This window comes from Scyliorhinus canicula, chromosome 2 (genome assembly GCF_902713615.1).
Source record: "Scyliorhinus canicula chromosome 2, sScyCan1.1, whole genome shotgun sequence".
Taxonomy (NCBI): Eukaryota; Metazoa; Chordata; class Chondrichthyes; order Carcharhiniformes; family Scyliorhinidae; genus Scyliorhinus; species Scyliorhinus canicula.
Genome location: NC_052147.1, coordinates 221961532 through 221982077, shown reverse-complemented (window position 1 = coordinate 221982077; position 20546 = coordinate 221961532). Strand labels below are relative to the sequence as shown.

The window sequence follows — 20546 nt, the reverse complement described above, 5'->3', positions numbered from 1 at the left end:
GATTGGCCATGCTAAATTGCCCGTAGTGTAAGGTTAATGGGGGGATTGTTGGGTTACAGGTATACGGGTTACGTGGGTTTAAGTAGGGTGATCATTGCTCGGCACAACATTGAGGGCCGAAGGGCCTGTTCTGTGCTGTACTGTTCTATGTTCTATCTCATTGAATGGCGGAGGAAGATAGAGCAGCTAAACACGTGGCTAAGCAGCTGGTGTGGGAGGGAGGGTTTCCGTTATCTGGACCAATGGGAGCTCTTCCGGGACAGGTGTAACCTGTATAAGAAGGACAGGTTGCACCTAAACTGGAGAGGCATAAATAACCTGGCCGCGAGGTTTGCTAGTGTCACACAGGAGGGTTTAAACTAGTATGGCAGGGGGTGGGTACCGGAGCAGTAGGTCAGAAGGTGAAAACATTGAGGGAGAACCAGGGAATAGGGCCAGTGTGGCTCTGAGGAAGAGCAGACAGGGAGATGTTGCTGAAAACAGCGGGTCTGGTGGCCTGAACTGTATATGTCTTAATGCAACAAGTATTACGGGTAAGGCAGATGAACTTAGAACTTGGATTAGTGCTTGGAACTATGATGTTGTTGCCACTACAGAGACCTGGTTGAAGGAAAGACAGGATTGGCAGCTAAACGTGCCAGGATTTAGATGTTTCAGGCGGGATAGAGGGGGATGTAAAAGGGGTGGCGGAGTTGCGCTATTGGTTAGGGAGAATATCACAGCTGTACTACGGGAGGACACCTCAGAGGGCAGCGAGGCTATATGGGTAGAGATCAGGAATAAGAAGGGTGCTGTCACAATGTTGGGGGTTTACTACAGGCCTCCCATCAGCCAGCAGGAAATAGAGGAGCAGATAGGTAGACAGATTTTGGAAACGAGTAAAAACAACAGGGTTGTTGTGATGGGAGACTTTAATTTCCCCAATATAGACTGGGACTCACTTAGTGCTAGGGGCTTAGATGGGGCAGCGTTTGTAAGGAGCATCCAGGAGGGCTTCTTAAAACAATATGTAGACAGTCCAACTAGGGAAGGGGCTGTACTGGGCCTGGTATTGGGGAATGAGCCCAGCCAGGTGGCAGAAGTTTCAATAAGGAAGCATTTCGGGAACAGTGACCACAATTCAGTAAGTTTTAAAGTGCTGGTGGACAAGGATCAGAGTGGTCCTAGGGTGAATGTGTAAATTGGGGGAAGGCTAATTATAACAAGATTAGGCGGGAACTGAAGAACCCAGATTGGGGGCGGATGTTTGCGGGTAAATCAACATCTGACATGTGGGAGGCTTTCAAATGTCAGTTGAAAGGAATTCAGGACCGGCATGTTCCTGTGCGGATGAAGGATAAATACCGCAAATTTCGGGAACCTTGGATAACGAGACATATTGTAGGCCTCGTCAAAAAGAAAAAGGAGGCATTTGTCAGGGCTAGAAGGCTAGGAACAGACGAAGCCTGTGTGGAATATAAGGAAAGTAGGAAGGAACTTAAGCAATGAGTCAGGAGGGCTAGAAGAGGTCACAAAAATTAATTGGCAAATAGGGTTGAGGAAAATCCGAAGGCTTTTTACACGTACATAGAAAGCTAGAGGGCTTCTGTTGTTGCTGTGTTTTTTCTGTACTTTTGTAATTTTGATACGGTTATTTATTGGGGTGTTGTTCTGTTTTTTTGTTGGGGGGCATTGTTTGAGTTTTGTATTTTGCGGGGGTGTGTTGGGGGGTTTGTTATATTCTGTATAGGGTTGGGGGTATGGAGTGGGGCTGGTATTTGGGAGCTGCGTCAGAAGGATGTGGTGGGGCAGTGCGAAAGCGCGGGCTTTCCTCTGGTTTCCCGCGTTGCGGGGCTGGGGGTGGAGATGATGACAGGGGGGGGGCCTTAACTGGTTCCTCCCCGCGCTGGAGCGGTGCCTTGAGGAGTGACAGGATGGGGGATGATCCCACTCTGGGAGGGGTTGGGTTTTTGGCGGGAGTTTCCGGGGTCAGCAGAAGTTAGCTGACCCACGGAAGTACAATGGAGGATGGTTCGCGGCTAGGAGGGTTCCTAGCCGGGGGGGGGGGGGGGGGGGGGGGGGAGAATACCGGGTTGCTGCTGGCAGGGTCAGGAGGGAGCTGGTGTGGGCCAGGGGGACAGAGGTGAGGTGTTGTCGCCGTGGTGACTGGGTCGGGCGGGGGGTGCTGGCCTGGGGCGGGCAGTCGACGGGCTATGGCTAGCCGACGGGGGAGGGGGGGGGGCGGAACGCCCTCTGATCCGGCTGGTCACCTGGAATGCGAGAGCACTGAATAGGCCGGTGAAGCGGTCTAGGGTACTTGCTCATCTGAGGGGGCTAAAGGTAGATGTGGCAATGCTTCAGGAGACCCACCTGAAGGTGGCGGACCAGATCCATCTGAGGAAGGGATGGGTGGGGCAGGTTTTCCACTCCGGGTTGGATGTGAAGAACCGGGGAGTGGCGATTCTGGTGGGGAAAAATGTGTCGTTTGAGGCATCTGAGGTGGTGGCGGATAAGGGGGGTAGGTATGTTATGGTTAGGGGCAGGCTACAGGGAGAGAAGGTGGTACTTGCTAGTGTGTATGCCCCAAATTGGGACGATGCGGGCGTTATGAGGCGTATGTTGGGACGTGTCCCGGATCCAGAGGCGGGAGGTCTGATTATGGGGGGGGGACTTCAGTACGGTGTTGGATCCTTCATGGATCGGTCCAGTTCAAGGACGGATAGGAGGCCGGCGGCGGCCAAGGTACTGAGAGGGTTTATGGACCAGATGGGAGGGGTGGACCCATGGAGGTTTGTGAGGCCGAGGGCACGGGTGTACTCTTTCTTCTCCCATGTACATAGGGTTTATTCTCGGATAGACTTCCTCGTGGTGAGGAGGGGACTGATTCCGAGAGTGGAGGAGGCCGAATATTCGGCCATTGCAATCTCCGACCATGCTCCGCATTGGATAGAGTTGGAGATGGGGGAGGTGTGGGACCAGCGCCCATTGTGGCGGTTGGATGTGGGGTTGTTGGCGGAGGAGGAGGTGGGCAGGAGGGTCCGGGCAAGTATTGAGGGGTACCTCGAGGTGAATGATACGGGGGAGGTCCGGGTGGGGATGGTCTGGGAAGCCTTGAAGGCAGTGATTCGTGGGGAGCTGATATCCATCCGGAAGAGGAGTGAGAGGGATAGACTGGTGGGGAAGATGCTGGAGGTAGATAGGAGGTACTCGGAGGCACCAGAGGAGGGACTGTTGGGGGAGAGGCGCAGCCTACAGGCTAAATTTGATTTGCTGACCACTAAAAAAGCGGAGGCACAGTGGAGGAAGGCACAAGGGGCAGTGTACGAACATGGTGAAAAGGCGAGTAGGATGCTGGCTTATCAGCTCCGCAAGCGGGATGCGGCTAGGGAAATTGCTGGAGTGAGAGATAAGAGTGGGAATGTGGTGCGGAAGGGGGTAGAGGTGAATGAGGTCTTCAAGGACTTTTACGGGGAACTGTACCGGTCGGAGCCAACGGTGGAGAGGTGGGGAATGGAGAGGTTTCTCGACGGGCTATCTTCCCAAAGGTGGAGGAGGAGCAGGTGGAGGGGTTGGGTGCGCCGATTGAGCTGGAGGAGCTAGTTAAGGGGATCGGGCAGATGCAGTCTGGGAAGGCGCCGGGGCCAGATGGGTTCCCGGTGGAGTTTTTTAAAAAGTTTGTGGACCTAGTGGGCCCCTTGCTGATGCGGACACGTAATGAGGCGTGGGAAGGGGGGACTTTGCCCTCGACGATGTCGCGGGCGCTGATTTCTTTAATCTTAAAGAGGGACAAGGACCCCCAGCAGTGTGGTTCATACAGGCCCATATCTCTCCTTAATGTGGATGCCAAGGTGCTGGCAAAGACCCTGGCCACCAGGATAGAGGACTGTGTGCCAGGGGTTGTACACGAGGACCAGACAGGTTTTGTTAAGGGAAGGCAGCTGAACACGAATGTGCGGAGGTTGTTGAATGTCATCATGATGCCGGTGATTGAGGGGGAGGCTGAGATAGTGGTGGCGCTGGATGCGGAGAAGGCCTTCGAGAGAGTGGAGTGGGGGTAATTATGGGAGGTGTTGGGGTGGTTTGGATTTGGTGAAGGGTTTATTAGATGGGTGAGGCTGCTATATGAGGCCCCGATGGCGTGTGTGGCCACGAATGGGAGGAGGTTGGAGTACTTACGGCTTTACCGAGGGACCAGGCAGGGTTGCCCCCTGTCTCCCTTGTTGCTTGCATTGGCAATCGAGCCGTTGGCGATGGTGTTGAGGGATTCAGGGAGGTGGAGGGGTTTGGTGCAGGGTGGGGAGGAACATAGGGTGTCGTTGTATGCCGATGGCCTGCTGCTGTATGTGGCGGACCCGGTGGGGGGGATGCCGGGAGTGATGGAGCTGTTAGCTGAGTTTGGGACCTTTTCAGGCTATAAACTAAATCTAGGCAAGAGTGAGGTGTTTGTGGTGCACCCTGGTGACCAGGAGGAAGGAATTGGTAGGCTCCCGCTTAGGCGGGCAGGGGAGAGTTTTAGGTACCTGGGGGTGCAGGTGGCCAGGGACTGGGGGAATCTTCACAAGCATAATTTCACCAGGCTTGTGGATCAGATGGAGGAGGAGTTCAAGAGGTGGGACATGCTGCCAATGTCGTTGGCGGGGACGATGCAGTCCGTCAAAATGACGGTGCTTCCGAGGTTCTTGTTCCTCTTTCAGTGCCTGCCCATCTTCATCCCCAGGGCCTTCTTTAGGAGGGTGACTAGCAGTATTTTGAGCTTTGTGTGGGCACATGGGACTCCGAGAGTGAAGAGGGTTTTCCTGGAGCGAGGGAGGGATAGAGGCGGGCTGATGCTGCCCAACCTTTTGAGGTACTATTGGGCGGCTAATGTGTCAATGGTGCATAAATGGGTGATGGGGGGGGGTGGCGGCGTGAAAAAGAATGGAGATGGCGTCTTGTAGAGGTACAAGCCTGGGTGCCCTGGTAACGGCGCCGTTGCCGCTCTCTCCTAAGAGGTATATCACGAGCTCGGTGGTGGCGGTGACCCTAAGAATCTGGGGACAGTGGAGACGGCATAGGGGGGAAACAAGGGGCTCGATGGAGGCTCCATTAGGTGGAAATCATCGGTTCATCCCGGGAAACACTGATGGCGGATTTAGGGAGTGGCAAAGGGTGGGCATCAGTAAATTGAGGGACCTGTTTATTGGCGGGAGGTTTGCGGGCCTGGGGGAACTGGAAGATAAATTTGGGCTTCCCCAAGGGAACATGTTCAGATACTTGCAGGTAAAGGCATTTGCTAGGCGACAGGTGGAGGAATTTCCTTTGCTGCCCTCGCGGGGGGCGATGGACAGAGTGCTTTCAGGGGTGTGGGTCGGAGAGGGGAAGGTGTCTGATATCTATAAGGTAATGCAGGAGGTGGAGGAGTCGTCAGTGGAGGAGCTGAAAGCTAAATGGGAGGAGGAACTAGGGGAGCAGATAGAGGATGGGACTTGGGCGGATGCCTTGGAGAGAGTCAACTCTTCCTCTTCCTGTGCAAGGCTTAGTCTCATCCAATTTAAGGTGCTGCACCGGGCCCACATGTCTGGGACTCGGATGAGCAGGTTCTTTGGGGGTGAGGACAGGTGCACCAGGTGTTCGGGGAGTCCAGCGAATCATGCCCATATGTTCTGGGCATGCCCGGCACTGGAAGAATTCTGGAAGGGGGTGGCGGGGACGGTGTCGAGGGTGGTTGGATCCAGGGTCAAACCAGGTTGGGGACTCGTGATTTTTGGAGTTGCGGTGGAGCCGGGAGTGCAGGAGGCGAAAGAGGCCGGTGTTCTGGCCTTTGCGTCCCTAGTAGCCCGGCGGAGGATCTTGCTGCAGTGGAAAGATGCGAGGCCCCCAAGTGTGGAGACCTGGATCAGTGACATGGCGGGATTTATAAAATTGGAGAGGGTCAAATTTGCCCTGAGAGGATCAGTACAAGGGTTCTATAAACGGTGGCAGCCTTTTCTGGACTTTCTGGCTCAAAGATAGGTATCTTGGTCAATAGCAGCAGCAACCCGGCGCGGGGGGGGGGGTTCTTTATTTTTTTCTATTTTTTCTCTCTGGTTATTTAACTTAATATTGTGTTAATTTAAGTTGGTGTTAATATGTTTTGTTGTTCATTGAGGATGGGCGAATGTTTATGACTGTTACCATTATTGTTATTGTTGGTATTTTATTGCGGTTTGTTGTTGTATAAATACAACATTTTTCAATAAAAATTATTTAAAAAAAAGGAAAGCAAGAGGGCAGCCAGGGAAAGGGTTGGCCCACTGAAGGACAGGGGAGGGAATCTATGTGTGGAGCCAGAGGAAATGGGCAAGGTACTAAATGAATACTTTGCATCAGTATTCACCAAAGAGAAGGAATTGGTGGACGTTGAGTCTGGAAAAGGGTGTGTAGATAGCCTAAAGTTCTAAAAAGACGAGGTGTTGGGCGTCTTGATAAATATTAAGGTAGATAAGTCCCCAGGGCCTGATGGGATCTACCCCAGAATACTGAAGGAGGCTAGAGAGGAAATTGCTGAGGCCTTGACAGAAATCTTTGGATCCTCACTGTCTTCAGGTGATGCCCCGGAGGACTGGAGAACAGCCAATGTTGTTCCTTTGTTTAAGAAAGGTAGCAAGGATAATCCAGGGAACTACAGGCCGGTGAGCCTTATGTTAGTGGTAGGGAAATTACTGGAGAGAATTCTTCGAGACAGGATCTACTCCCATTTGGAAGCAAATGGACGTATTAGTGAGAGGCAGCATGGTTTTGTGAAGGGGAGCACGTGTCTCTCTAACTTGATGGAGTTTTTCAAAGAGGTCACAAAGATGATTGATGCAGGTAGGGCAGTGGATGTTGTCTATGTGGACTTCAGTAAGGTCTTTGACAAGGTCCCTCATGGTAGACTGGTACAAAAGGTGAAGTCACACGGGATCAGGGATGAGCTGGCAAGGTGGATACAGAACTGGCTAGGTCATAGAAGGCAGAGGTTAGGAATGGAAGGGTGCTTTTCTAATTGGAGGGCTGTGACTAGTGGTGTTCCGCAGGGATCAGTGCTGGGACCTTTGCTGTTCGTAGTATATATAAATGATTTGGAGGAAAATGTAACTGGTCTGATTAGTAAGTTTGCAGACGACACAAAGGTTGGTGGAATTGCGGATAGTGATGAGGACTGTCAGAGGATACAGCAGGATTTAGATCGTTTGGAGACTTGGGCGGAGAGATGGCAGATGGAGTTTAATGCGGACAAATGTGAGGTAATGCATTTTGGAAGATCTAATGCTGGTAGGGAATATAAAGTGAATGGTAGAACCCTCAAGAGTATTGAAAGTCAGAGAGATCTAGGTGTACAGGTCCAAAGGTCACTGAAAGGGGCAACACAGGTGGAGAAGGTAGTCAAGAAGGCATACGGCATGCTTGTCTTCATTGGTCGGGGCATTGAGTATAAGAATTGGCAAGTCGTGTTGCAGTTGTATGGAACATTAGTTAGGCCACACTTGGGGTATAGTGTTCAATTCTGGTCGCCACACTACCAGAAGGATGTGGAGGCTTTAGAGAGGGTGCAGAAGAGATTTGCAAGGATGTTGCCTGGTATGGAGGGCATTAGTTATGAGGAGTGGTTGAATAAACTCGGTTTGTTCTCACTGGAACAACGGAGGTTGAGGGACGACCTGACAGAGGTCGACAAAATTATGAGGGGCATAGACAGAGTGGATAGTCAGAGGCTTTTCCCCAGGGTAGAGGGGTCAATTACTAGGGTGCATAGGTTTAAGATGCGAGGGGCAAGGTTTAGAGGAGATGTACGAGGCAAGTTTTTTTACACAGAGGGTAGTGGGTGCCTGGAACTCGCTGCCGGAGGAGCTGGTGGAAGCAGGGACGATAGTGACATTTAAGGGGCATCTTGACAAATACATGAATAGATGGGAATAGAGGGATACGGACCCAGGAAGTGTAGAAGATTTTAGTTTAGATGGGCAGCATGGTCGGCACGGGCTTGGAGGGCCGAAGGGCCTGTTCCTGTGCTGTATTTTCTTTGTTCTTTGTTCAGGCTCGAGGGGCTAGATGGCCTACTCCTGCTCCCAGTTCTTATGTTCTTATGTTAAAATGCAGTGCAATTCCTTCATTTAAAAAGGCCTAAGCTAGATTTGTAAACAGCTCCTTTCAGCAATGTATAAAGCTAAGATAATGCAACACAATCCAGTCCTGCAATTTATTAATTTAATATTTCTTGCCGTAGAGATTTACACAACCGATGGAAATGCGTTTGGAAAACCCTGTGTCTTCCCATTTAAGTACAGAAGAAAATGGTATCATGAATGCACCACGGACGATAATGATGGCCAGGAATGGTGCGCTACAACTGCAAACTATGAAAAAGGCAGAAAGTGGGGGAATTGCTTAAAACCAGGCAAGTAATGAGGTTTCCAACTCAAGATTTAACGATAGTAGATTGAAATGTTTTCACAATCTCATTGAAGATGTCACGGGATCAGATAAAGGGCATTTAGCCCCTGGAGGCAGTTTCACGGTTAGCTCATAGCTGACATATGGGGCGGGACCCTCTGGTCGCCGACGCTGAAATCGCGTTCGGCGATCGGTCGGAAAATCCCTGTTCATGACCGAATCGAGGGCGGTGCCGTTTTTGCGATGCTCCACCCCTCCAAAGCAGTGTACAGTTGGAGTGCGGCGCACACCGTATTGCCTGAGGCCCACCACCCGATGTTCCGCCCCCCGACTGGTCGGGTTCCCAACGTGTGTCACGTGTGGTCCCATACGCTGGGAACTCGGCGTGGTGGCTGCGGACTCAGTCCAGCGCCGCCATAGTCGGGGGAGGGCCGATCCACGGGCAGGGGGGACTTTGCCAGGCGCTGGGGCACTGTTGGGGGGGGGGGGGGGGGTGGTGGACTGGGGCGCACGAACTAGCCAAAGTGGGGGGACACTATTTTGCAGACTGGGTCCGCAAGCGGCTAGCGCCATTGCACGGCACGGCCACTGCAGGCCTTCGCCGTGTGCATGCGCAGCCATGGACCCGGCAATTCTCCAGGCCATATCGGCAGCTAGAGTTCGTCTCCCCATGGCACAGGCCCGCCTACGGATCGGTGGGCCCCACTCGCAGGCCAGGCCACTGTGGGGGCACTCCCCGGGGCCAGATCCCCCCCCCCACAGAGGACCCCGGAGGCCACCCGCAGAGCCAGGTCCCGCCGGTAAGTACTAGGTCTAATTTACACCGGCGGGACACCCGCCGACCGGTGCAGCGTGATTCCTGCCCCTGCCAAAACCCCGGCGCCGGAGAGTTCGGCAGCCGGCGGGGCCGGGATTCACTCCAGCCCAGCGAGGTGTCGTAGAATCCCGCCCCAGTTGTCTGCAGAACTATACATGGAAGTGTTTCCTAATTTCACTCCTGAAAAGTCTCGCTCTAACTTTTTGTCGACATCTCCGCAACTAGTGGAATTAACTTCACTCTGTCTATACCTATCTGTTGTCTTTAATATCTGAAATTTTGATCAGATCTCTTTTTTTCTTTTTTTTCAAACTTTAGAGTTACCACTTCATTTCTTCCAATTAAGGGGCAATTTAGCGTGACCAATCCACCTACCCTGCATATCTTTTGGGTTGTGGGGCGAAACCCACGCAAACACGGGGAGAATGTGCAAACTCCACATGGTCAGTGACCCAGACCCAGGATTGAACTTGGGACCTCAGCGCCGTGAGGCAGCTGTGCTAACCACTAGGCCACAGGTGCTGACCCTTGATCAGATCTGCCAATAACTTTCAAAATTCCAGGGAACAGAACCCTAGTTTGTGTAAGCTCTTTTTGTGATTCTACCGTCGGTGTCCAGTTACCACTCTGGTAAACCTACACTGCACTCCCTTCAAAGACAATGGGCGGTATTCTCCGCCGGCTCCAAAAATCGCGGAGGCCGCTGTGAAATCGGCCAAGGTTCACGACGGCCTCGGGGCCCGCTCCCTGCACCTAATTCACCCCCACCAGGGGGGCTAGGAGCGGGCCCCCGTCGTTCCCGGCCGCGACCTTGGCCGCCGGAAATGACGCCCGAACGGCGCTTCGCGGATGTCATCCGCGCATGCGCGCAGACGACGCGAACCCGCGCATGCGCGGTGCCGTCTTTCTCCACCGCTGCCCGGCAAGACGTGGCGGCTTGATCTTGCCGGGCAGCGGAGGGGAAAGAGTGTGTCCGTTTTGGACGCAGGCCCGACGATCGGTGGGCACCGATCGTGGGTCTGTCCCCTCCGGAGCACAGTCGCGGTGCTCCCGTCCAAATCGGGCCCCTGGGTGCCCCAAACGGGCATCCGGCACCCGTTTCACGAATGCAGCGACCAGGTGTGGTTGCTGCCGTGGTGAAACGGGCGTGAAGGGCCGGCTGCTCGGCCCATCGCGCTCGGAGAATCGGCGTTCGCCGTGAAAAACGACGAGTGCCGATTTTTCCGAGAAGGGGGGGGGGGGGGGGGGGGAGAATAGGGGGGGCGCAAAAAATGTCGGGAGGCCCTCCCACGATTCTCCCACGCCACGTGGGGAGCGGAGAATTCCGCCCAATACATTTTAACTAAAGGACGGTGCTGAAAATCGCTCCAAGTACTTCAGGCGATGTCTAACTGGGCTTTGTGTAGCTACAGTATGACTTCTGCCCTCTTGTACTCTAGTCCACTGGATGTAAAGACCAGTATTCAATTCGCCTTTTTGAGTATTGACCGTTCTTGTTTCTGATATATGTGATCTATGAACCTGGGCCACTGTTTCTTTTTTTTTTTTATAAATGTTTTTATTCAGTTTTCGTATTTTATATTGAACAAATTACAAATTGTTAGGAGAGAGAAACAAAAAAAAAAAACACAAACAAAAACAAACACGCAAAAATTAACATACATATTTACAGGTAAGCATCTTCGTAGTAGTAACTGCGCCCCCCCCCCCCCCCCCCCCTCAACATGTTTATTTAGCTTGGTTTTGGGCCTTAGCTAGCCATCGACCCCCCGTAACGAACCTGTAGCCCCCCCCCCCCCCTCCCGCTACCTTCCCCCGACTATTCTTCCTCTTGTACATTGGCCACAAATAGGTCCCGGAACAGTTGCATGAATGGCTCCCACGTTCTGTGGAAGCCGTCGTCCGACCCTCGGATGGCAAATTTGATTTTCTCCATTTGGAGAGATTCCGAGAGGTCGGACAGCCAGTCCGCAGCTCTGGGCGGTGCTGCTGACCGCCAGCCAAACAGGATTCTACGGCGGGCGATCAGGGAGGCAAAGGCAAGGGCATCCGCCCTCCTCCCCAGGAATAGATCTGGCTGTTCTGAAACCCCGAAGACCGCCACTATCGGCATGGCTCCACCCTCACTCCCACCACTTTGGACATTACCTCGAAGAAGGCTGTCCAGTACTCCACGAGTCTGGGGCAAGACCAGAACATGTGGGCGTGGTTGGCCGGGCCTCTTTGGCACCGTTCACATCTGTCTTCCACCTCCGGGAAGAACCTACTCATACGGGTTCTTGTTAAGTGGGCTCTATGTACCACTTTTAGTTGCGTCAGGCTGAGCCTTGCGCACGTGGAGGTGGAGTTGACCCTATGCAGTGCTTCGCTCCAGAGTCCCCACCCGATCTCCATCCCCAGGTTGTCCTCCCATTTCCTCCTTGTTGCGTCCAGTACGGTGTCGTCCCTATCTACCAGTCGGTCATACATGTCACTACAGTTCCCTTTCTCTAGGATACTTGCGTCCAGTAGGTCTCTGTTTCTTTTTTTTAACAAACATTTTATTGAGACATTTATGATTTTATAACAACAAAAGACACAAATACAAATGTAACCATAATTCAGTGCGTAACACCTCCCCCCAACCAACAACCATACTCCGACAACTTAGCTTATACATGCACTCCCCAAGTCCCTCCATCTCCTATCGCTGTTCCTACCCAAACTGAACTAAGCTAAACTAACTCCCCCGTCCCCTCTTATACCCACGCTGGTTTAGCACACTGGGCTAAATCGCTGACAGACCAAGGCAGGCCAACAGCATGGTTCAATTCCCGTACCAGACTCCCCGAACAGGCGCCGGAATGTGTCGACTAGGGGCTTTTCACAGTAATTTCATTTGAAGCCTCCTCGTGACAATAAGCGATTTTCATTTTCACTTTCATACCCTAACCACCCCCTCCCCTTATTGTATCTGCTAACAGTTTAGTTTCCCCCAAAGAAGTCGATAAAAGGCTGCCACCTCCAAACGAACCCTAGCACTGATCCTCTCAGGATGAACTTATTTTCTCAAGCCTGAGAAACCCAGCCATGTCGCTAACCCATAACCCCGATTTCAGGGGCTTCAAGTCCCTCCACGCTAATAATATCCATTTCCGGCTACCAAGGAGGCAAAGGCCAAAACGTCAGCCTCTCTCACCCCCTCAACTCCTGGGTCTTCCGACACTCCAAAAATCGCCAACTCTGGACTCAGCGCCACCCTCGTTTTTAGCCTGGGCCACTGTTTCTAGCTTTCAGCTGTTGAGAAAATGTCCTTGTTTCATATGTCCATATTTCCCAAATGCCACCACTTTGTCCATTCATTTAATCAGTCTATATTTCTTTGTAATGTTATACTTTTATCTACACTGCTTACAATCCTGCCTATTCTACTGTCGTACTGGCATATATGGCTTTCTAACCTGTCATGTTGAATAACCATAGTGAATGCCTGAGGCTCCACTGCAGATCCCTGAGGCACACCCCTGGTAACATTCTGCAAATAAGGTTTCCTGCCCCACTACCATTTTCCCTTTATTTTCTGTAGACCTTTATAACCTGGTCTATTCTGTTCCTCACTAACTTGGGTGGCACGGTAGCACAGTTGTTAGCACTGTTGCTTCACAGCGCCAGGGTCCCACGTTCGATTCCTGGCTTGGGTCACTGTCTGTGCAGAATCTGCACGTTCTCCCCGTGTCTGCGGGGTTTCCTCCGGGTGCTCCGGCTTCCTCCCACAAGTCCCAAAAGACGTGCTGTTAGGTGAATTGGACATTCTGAATTCTCCCTCATTGTACCCGAACAGGCGCCGGAGTGTGGCGACTAGGGGATTTTCACAGTAACTTCATTGCAGTGTTAATGTAAGCCTACTTGTGACACTAATAAAGATTATTATTACTGCCACCATGTCTCATATCAAACTTGCCTTTAGTTAATTTTAAAATCAATTTAAGTTTCATTGTGTTTTTATATGTAATTCTGTATTTTACTCTGCAATTGCAGCGCCAAAATTGCTAACTAAATAGGTCACAGTTATTTTATTGTCTAACTTCTCTCAAAATTATGAATTAGGGAAACTATTTAACGATTTAAATAGATTCAGAAATCTATAGTACCTCACCAATATTTATAAGGATTTTAGATGATTTGATTACACTGTGTAATTATTCATTCGCTGTGTTCAACACCCTTGTGGAACATTTTCCTGATAAAGATCTTAATTTATAATTTTGCTCCCTTAAACCATGATTCCTATGATTTTAAAGACTTGGCTTAGTGCTGGGGATTGTTTCCTGTGGTCACGTGTTGGCATCCTGCCATCTGATTGGAACACATGGATAGTTGTAACACCTAGATACCTGGGGCGGAATTCTCTGATCCAGCGGCTATGTGTTGACGCCATCGTAAAACCCAGAGAGTTTAACGACGGCTTGAACGGGCCGCTGTCAGTAGCGATTCTGGTCTGCAAAAGGGGCTAAGACGGGTGCCGCGAGAAGCGGGGTGGGAGTGGCCCCAGACCAGTGTCGAATAGGTTCGACGCGTCAATGACGCTGGTGTGTAAGCGGCGCTCAGTCCCAAGACCCGCAAGATGGCTGCTGCCCACCGTGCCACCCCGAGGTTCAGGGATCACGACCTGGACACGCTGCTGGACGCGGTGGAGGAGGAGGGCGGTCCTGTGCCCCAGGCGTGGACACCACCACCCGCGCAGCACCATCCACCGTATGTGGACCTGACAGCCGGCAACCTCCCAGGCAATGTAGTCAGCACCGTGGGGCACACCCCACGTACCGGCGACCAGTGCCGGAAGAAGATGCACGACCTTACGAGGACAGGCAGGGTGAGTACCCAGTGACGTGCCCCTGGCACCACCCCCGCATAACACCCACACATGTGAAAGGAACCCCCACCACTCCTGAGGGGGATGGCGCAACCCGCTACCCGAACCACATCGTCCGCACCCAGCCACATCAGGCGCTTTGGCCGGGTGCCCTGTGCTGCCATGCCATCATATACCCAACATCTGTGCTGCCTGCGTCAGACCGCCTAACACTGATGTTTGTTCCCCTATCCCCCCACCCCCCAACCCCCCAGGATAAGATTGCCCACAACCACAGGGATTGGGAGAGAACTGGAAGAGGTCCACCCATACTGCACCTGCTCACTGTCCATGAGCAGAGGGCATTGGATCTCGCAGGCGGAGCCGAGGACCGGGAGGTTGCCGGCTGTCAGGTCGGAGGCGAACCAGCAAGTGAGACTCCCCCGCCTGACTCCCCCCACCCCCCCACCCCATTGCTCATTGCACCCCCCCCCACCCCATGTCCCACTGCACCCCCCCTCACCCCATGCCCCACTGCACCTCCCTCACCGCCATCCGCCTGTCTAATGATACATGCTGTCTTATGTCTTACAGGACCAGCCGCCAGTGGTCCCGGCCCATGTGGCGTTGCAGGCCCATGGCCAGTGCCAGACCCAGTGGCCTTCAGGGACGCAGGCCACGGCGGGGAGGGCAGATGCCATGGAAACCCTTTCACTGACATTGAGACCCAGGACACTGAAACCCAGAAGCTGGACAACTAGGACTCCAAAAGCCAGGGCACGGACACCCAGGACCCAGATGCACATGACACCGAGAACACTGACTCACAGAGGACTGACACACAGAAGACGGCAACCCAGAGGACTGACAGACTGGACAGTGAAACGCAGATGGGGCGAATCAGGGCCCATCGGGCCAGGGGTTGACGCAGGAGACCCGGACTTTGGCTCCGACAACGACCTTGACTTCTTGCCACTTCTGTCACCCAGACCCTCCTCCATCGCAGAGATTATCACCTCGGTTGGGCACTTTAGTGATGAGGCTTCTGGGACACTGACTGGTGCGCACCACACAGCCGTCCCGGTACAGCAGGTGGAGGTAGGACCAGCCGAGGGGCCGAACGGTCGGAGGGCAGCCCAGCCCCAGCAACCAGCTACTGCCCAGATGGTTCCCAGGTTCCTGGACTTAACCAGAACCACCCATAGACCCAATACAGTTAGACACCCAGGGACTAGCCACGGGATGACAGCCTGCTTCCAGCAGCTAAAGACGCGGGTGGAGGAGTCCATCTGCGTCTAGGAGCTGGAGTGGTGCCGGTCATGGCTGCCACCCAGGTCGACACTGCACGGTGCCGTCCGCAATGGAGGCAATGGGGGCGACTGTGTCGGCCATGGGTCAGGTTATGCAAGGCGTGGGGCTTCATGTGTATGCGTCATCCGTGGCCCAGGGCAGGACTGCCCTCTCACAGGCAGCCATGTGCCAGAGCCAGCTGCACATTGCAGCCACGGTCCGCAGTCTGGCCCCGTCTCAGCAGGCCATCGCTGAGAGCATTGGCGGACTTGCCCAGATGATGCTCCAGTCTCAGCAGGCCAACGCTGAGTGCATCGGCGGCATTGCCCAGATGATGCTCCAGTCTCAGCAGGCCAACGCTGAGTGCATCGGCGGCATTGCCCAGATGCTGGATGGGGTCGCACAAGCCCAGAGGGAGGTGGCGTAGTCCCAGACAGGGATGGCCCACTCCCTGAGCTCCATCACTGCTAATGTTGAACCCTGGTCTATACCACAGCGGGCCTCCAGGACTGGCAGCGCCAGATGTCGGTGGTGCCTCGGGGCTTGTTTCCGCTTGCACCCCCATCCCGTAGAGAGGCGCGGGGGCCATTGCCCCCCCCCCCTCCCCCAGTGCCCCTCAACGTGCTTTGCCCTCCTAGCTCTATTGCTACGCTTTGGTGTCTCCCTATGATGCATATCTGAGTTGGAGGCAGGCAGCTGCCTAGCTCATCCCGTGGCCTTGGATGCCCCTGGCGGGCGTCCTCTGGGGGCTCTGAGGCTGGTGGGCCCTGGCTCACTTGGCAGCACATGCACTGCGGTGCCACCCTGTCCCATGTGCTGACTTTGAGATGCAACTTCATCAGAGGGGTGGAACTCAAGGGAGCTCGTGGCCACCGTCCCCAATCTATGGGATGGGTCTGGGTTGGCACTGAGTGGCCCCTCCTCCTGGACGGTGCCCATGGGGTCTGGGGCTCACCTTGGGACGGAGGGGCAGCTGGTTTGAGCTGCCCCTGCATCCTCTGGCTCTGCCAGCCCTGGCGGTTCCCCATGGTCCTCACCATCGTGTCGACGCCCTCAGCGCTGCTCCTCAGTGACTGGGACAAGCTTCGCAGTGCCTCGGCCATGCCCATCTGAGAGTGGGACATGTCCCGCAGAACATCATCAAGGTCAGCCTGGTACTGGATGACATCCCCTAGCGAGGCAAATATTCTGCTGAGACCCTCAGCCATGTCCGTCACCGGCTGTGCGATGCCTTGGTACCTTCACTAATGGTGCCGACGTTGTGCACCAGGCTCTCCACTGCGGTCACCACCCTAGCAGTGTTGGCCTCGGTGCCACGTGTTGCCAGTAACATCCCCTGCACCTGTGGCCTCTGGGACTTCTCCAAGCGGCTATGGATCTGCTGGAGTGACACTGATATCTCCCTCTGAATCTCCCAGCTTCTCACTATCGTCTCCAACAGCTCCAGGTAACTCTGTTCCACAGGCTCAACATCAGGCTGGGACCCAGCTGGGTCCTGGGATCCAGCAGACCTGCGACTGCTGTGTCGCCTGGGGGTTCCTGCCTCCACCTGTTCTGCATCATCAATGGTGTGGTGCTCACCAGATTGTACCCCGGAAACCTGTCCACTATCATGCCCCACCTACGTGCGTGTATCTGCACTGGTGGAGGGTGGCGGTGACATGTGTGCCATGACTACAACAGTTGCATCCTCGGAACTGTCCTCTGAGGAGTCTCCTGAGAGGCAGAAGAGGTGGCCACCTGGGATGGGCCTGTGCCGTCGGCTGGAGGACCTGCAGGAAATGGACATGTGGTCAGTGGGAGGACTGGGTCAGTCAAGGCAATAACAACTCATGTGACAGGTCCTCCGGGTGGAGCCTGGTGGTTCCTCACCTCTGCGGCTTCCGCCAGCCTCCGCGTGGCTGACCAATCTGTCCTCGGCCACCCCGGTCACCTCCAGGGCCCACTCCTCGAAGGAGGTGAGGATTCTCAAGTCTGGCACCCGCCAGTCTGGGCCCTCTCCCACCAATTGTGGGAGAACTTTTCCTGGGGAGACACAGAGGGCTTCGTTAGCCACACGAATGGTTCACAGTAGTGGGAGAGGGTGTGTGAAGGTGGAGGGAGGGTTGGGGGTCGCATGGAGAATTGGGGATGCTCCCTTGGGGAGGATGGGGGGCATTGGTGTCTATTCACCCATGTTGCCCAGTGTAGGTCTTTGACCTTTTTCCAGCACTGGAGACCAGTACTGCTGATCGTACTCTCTGAGGTCACAGCTTCTTCCACCTCATCCCAGGCAGCGCTGGCTGCCCTATGACTCATCCTCCACGACCTTCGGGGGGACAGGAGATCCCTCCTGGCCTGCATTGCATCCAGGAGCCTCCCCAGATTAGCGTCCCCGAATCTTGGGGCAGGTCTCCTCGGCACCATTGTTGCGAGCTGGATGGGGTTAGCTGAGCAAGTACAGCTTAAGTGCTGCGCGACTTTATTACCAGGGGGCTGGCTAGAAATCAAACAAAGCAAGCACCACTAACTTAACTAACTTAACAGTAACACTTAAAAAGACTGATGCTATGAGTGCAGTTCTACTTGTTACTTCCTCGTAAGAGTTGCCTTATCTTACAAAATCTTATGGGTTCATTCACTTTTCCTAGCACCAACCCGGAAAATGCTGCTTCCCTTTGAAATACCCTTTACTTTTTCCTTAGTCTGGCATCTACTCCCCGAGAAATGGAATTTCATGAGGCTCCTTCCATTGGCTTTTGGATATGCAATCCTCCAAATTCTCTTCAAAACCTCACCACTGTGAACCTTTCGATTCAAACTTGGTTGGAGAATGCAGTGAAGTCTGACTGAGATTTTCATTGTGAGGGCAGTAGCTCCCAAGCTAGACAAATCTCCCAGCTTCTTTCCCCCTAACAAGCTCGCGCTCCCACCCGCATTCCACGTGGTGAACGATAGTTATTGTCATCTCTGTTTAAGATGCAGGCATGAGCAACATTTACCTCCTTTTGCTCCCCCAACGTGCTGAGCACAGCCTACACAAGACCAAAACTGCAATTGCCTTCTGTGAGAAACACCCAGATAAATGAATAAAGAACCTTCCAAACCCCCACAGTGCATCTCCATGAAAATGTGACATATTTGTGGATGTTCCGAATGAAACATCAATTATCCTTAAAAAAAACCTTTGATTCTGTCACCCATATGAATAATTTATATCTCTAATGGCTATAATTGTCCCCTCGCCAGACTTGCTGTCCCTATCAGGGAACTCCCTTGCTGACCGACTGTCTTGAGCGTCTCTTCATCTGTGAACTACATAAACAATGTAGCCCTTCTGGTTCCATTACAAACTCAGAGATAGGCTGGTTAGGCTTTACACTTTTCTAACTCTGACCTTGTAAGATAAACATAGGTTCGTTTTAAACTGTAATTAACACAAGCTTGTTTTATTTGCATGCACTTTCGGGTTGTTTACTAGGTTTCCATTTAACCTCAATTAACACTTTAATCTCCAACCTAAAAGTTAGATTCCTAAATATTAGTTACACCTCTCAAATACATGAGTTACAGAATCAGAATCTGCACATATTCCAGCAATGGACTGTTGGGGCTTTACTATGAAAAACGTTAGTTACTAATACTTCCAATTGCTAACTGGTGGGGCCACTGCGTTTAAATGACAGTGTGCGATTTTTTTTCACATCTGCACAGGTGAGAATGTTTTGAGTAGAACAAGTGAAAAGACTAAGCTTCTCCCCGCCCCCCAAATGGAACAGAATCTAATTTGGTTTAGACTAGCAATTTTCGTGTTTTCTACATCCCCTTTACTTCCTCTTTCCACAACTCCCAGTCATTTGAACAGATGGAAGTTACTGCATCAGTTGTGGCTCGGTTGGTAGCACACTCATCTCTTGAGTCACAAGGTTCGGCCTTCAAGTGCAGCACTTGAGCACAAAAATCAAGGCTGACACTCCAGGGCAGTACTGGGGGAGTGTTGCACTGTTGGAGTTGACAGATGACACATTAAACCGAGACCTCATCTGCCTGCTTGGCTGATGTATAAAAAAAAATCCCTGACCCGTGGCGCTATTTCAAAGAAAAACAGGGCAGTTATCCCTATTGTTCTGGCCAGTGTTTATCTCTCAATCATATGACAACAAAGGATTATGTGGTCATTATCACATTGCAGTTTGCAGATGTTAACTGTGCTTAATCTGGCTGCCACTTTTCCTCCATTACAACAACGACCATTCAAAAGTACTTCATTGGATAGAAAGACTTTGATATATCTGGTGAAATACGCTCGACGAATGCAAGTCTTTTCTTTCTCGAATGAGTTGATGAATGCAGAAACAGAAAATGCCAGCTTTCTACAATGCTGTCCAGTACTTCAATCAAAAATGAATTAATCTTTCTTATCGAGTTACTATAACGTGGAAATTATTTTCCCCGGTCACTGGCAAGTAGAAATGGGAAATTCCTAGTAGTCTGCTAACTTCAGTCTCCTAAGAAATAGGTGCTTGTGTAATCTTTTATAGCTTTTCTTTGGACTGAACACTGCAGATCTGTGACTATGTCCTTCTAACTGCATGAAGTAGTAAATTATCAAGAATGCAATCTTTTGCTTTTCCTTCCGTTTTCTCAAATTAGCTATTTAAACACCGTATGACCAATTGTTGTATTTATTTAGCACATTAGAAGTAAATTTTGTTTCATTGTTTTACAGATGCCGAATGCAAAACTTTCTGGGAAAAAGATAATGCAGGACAGACTTGTTACCAATTTAACTTTCAGTCTCTTCTCTCATGGAATGATGCTCGTCTTTCCTGTCAGAGTCAAGGAGGGGATTTACTGAGCGTAGCTGATGCGACAGAACAAAAGTACATTTCTGGTGAGTTAGTGTTAATCATCCATGGTGCACATGAAGTAATCTGTCAAAACACACCAAGATTTTCTGTCTCATTCTGTCCATGACTTGACCTCTATTGATACTGACAGATTGTGAAAATATGGAACAAACTATGTTTATAATGCTACATAAAAATTGCCAAACTTATTTGTGAAAGAATGGCTAATGTGGGAAATGAGAGAAATTTGGATGTTCAGGTATACAAGACATTTGGATTTGGGATTATTGTCACATGTACTGAAGTACAGTGAAGAGTATTGTTCTGCGTACACTCTAGATAGACCATTCCATACATGAAAAACATAGGCCTCTGAAAACAGCTGGCGCCGGCGGGATGTCATTGATTT

General features: G+C 52.0%; 1 protein-coding gene across 1 annotated transcript in view; it reads left to right on the top strand.

The window, feature by feature from the left end:
- ly75 (lymphocyte antigen 75) overlaps nucleotides 1–20546 on the top strand; it is a 187457-nt gene that overhangs the window by 32975 nt on the left and 133936 nt on the right. Inside the window, exons 3-4 of the mRNA XM_038789641.1 lie at nucleotides 8204–8374; nucleotides 20017–20181. Coding sequence (XP_038645569.1) covers nucleotides 8204–8374; nucleotides 20017–20181 — 336 coding nt within the window. The remainder of the gene's footprint in view (nucleotides 1–8203; nucleotides 8375–20016; nucleotides 20182–20546) is intronic.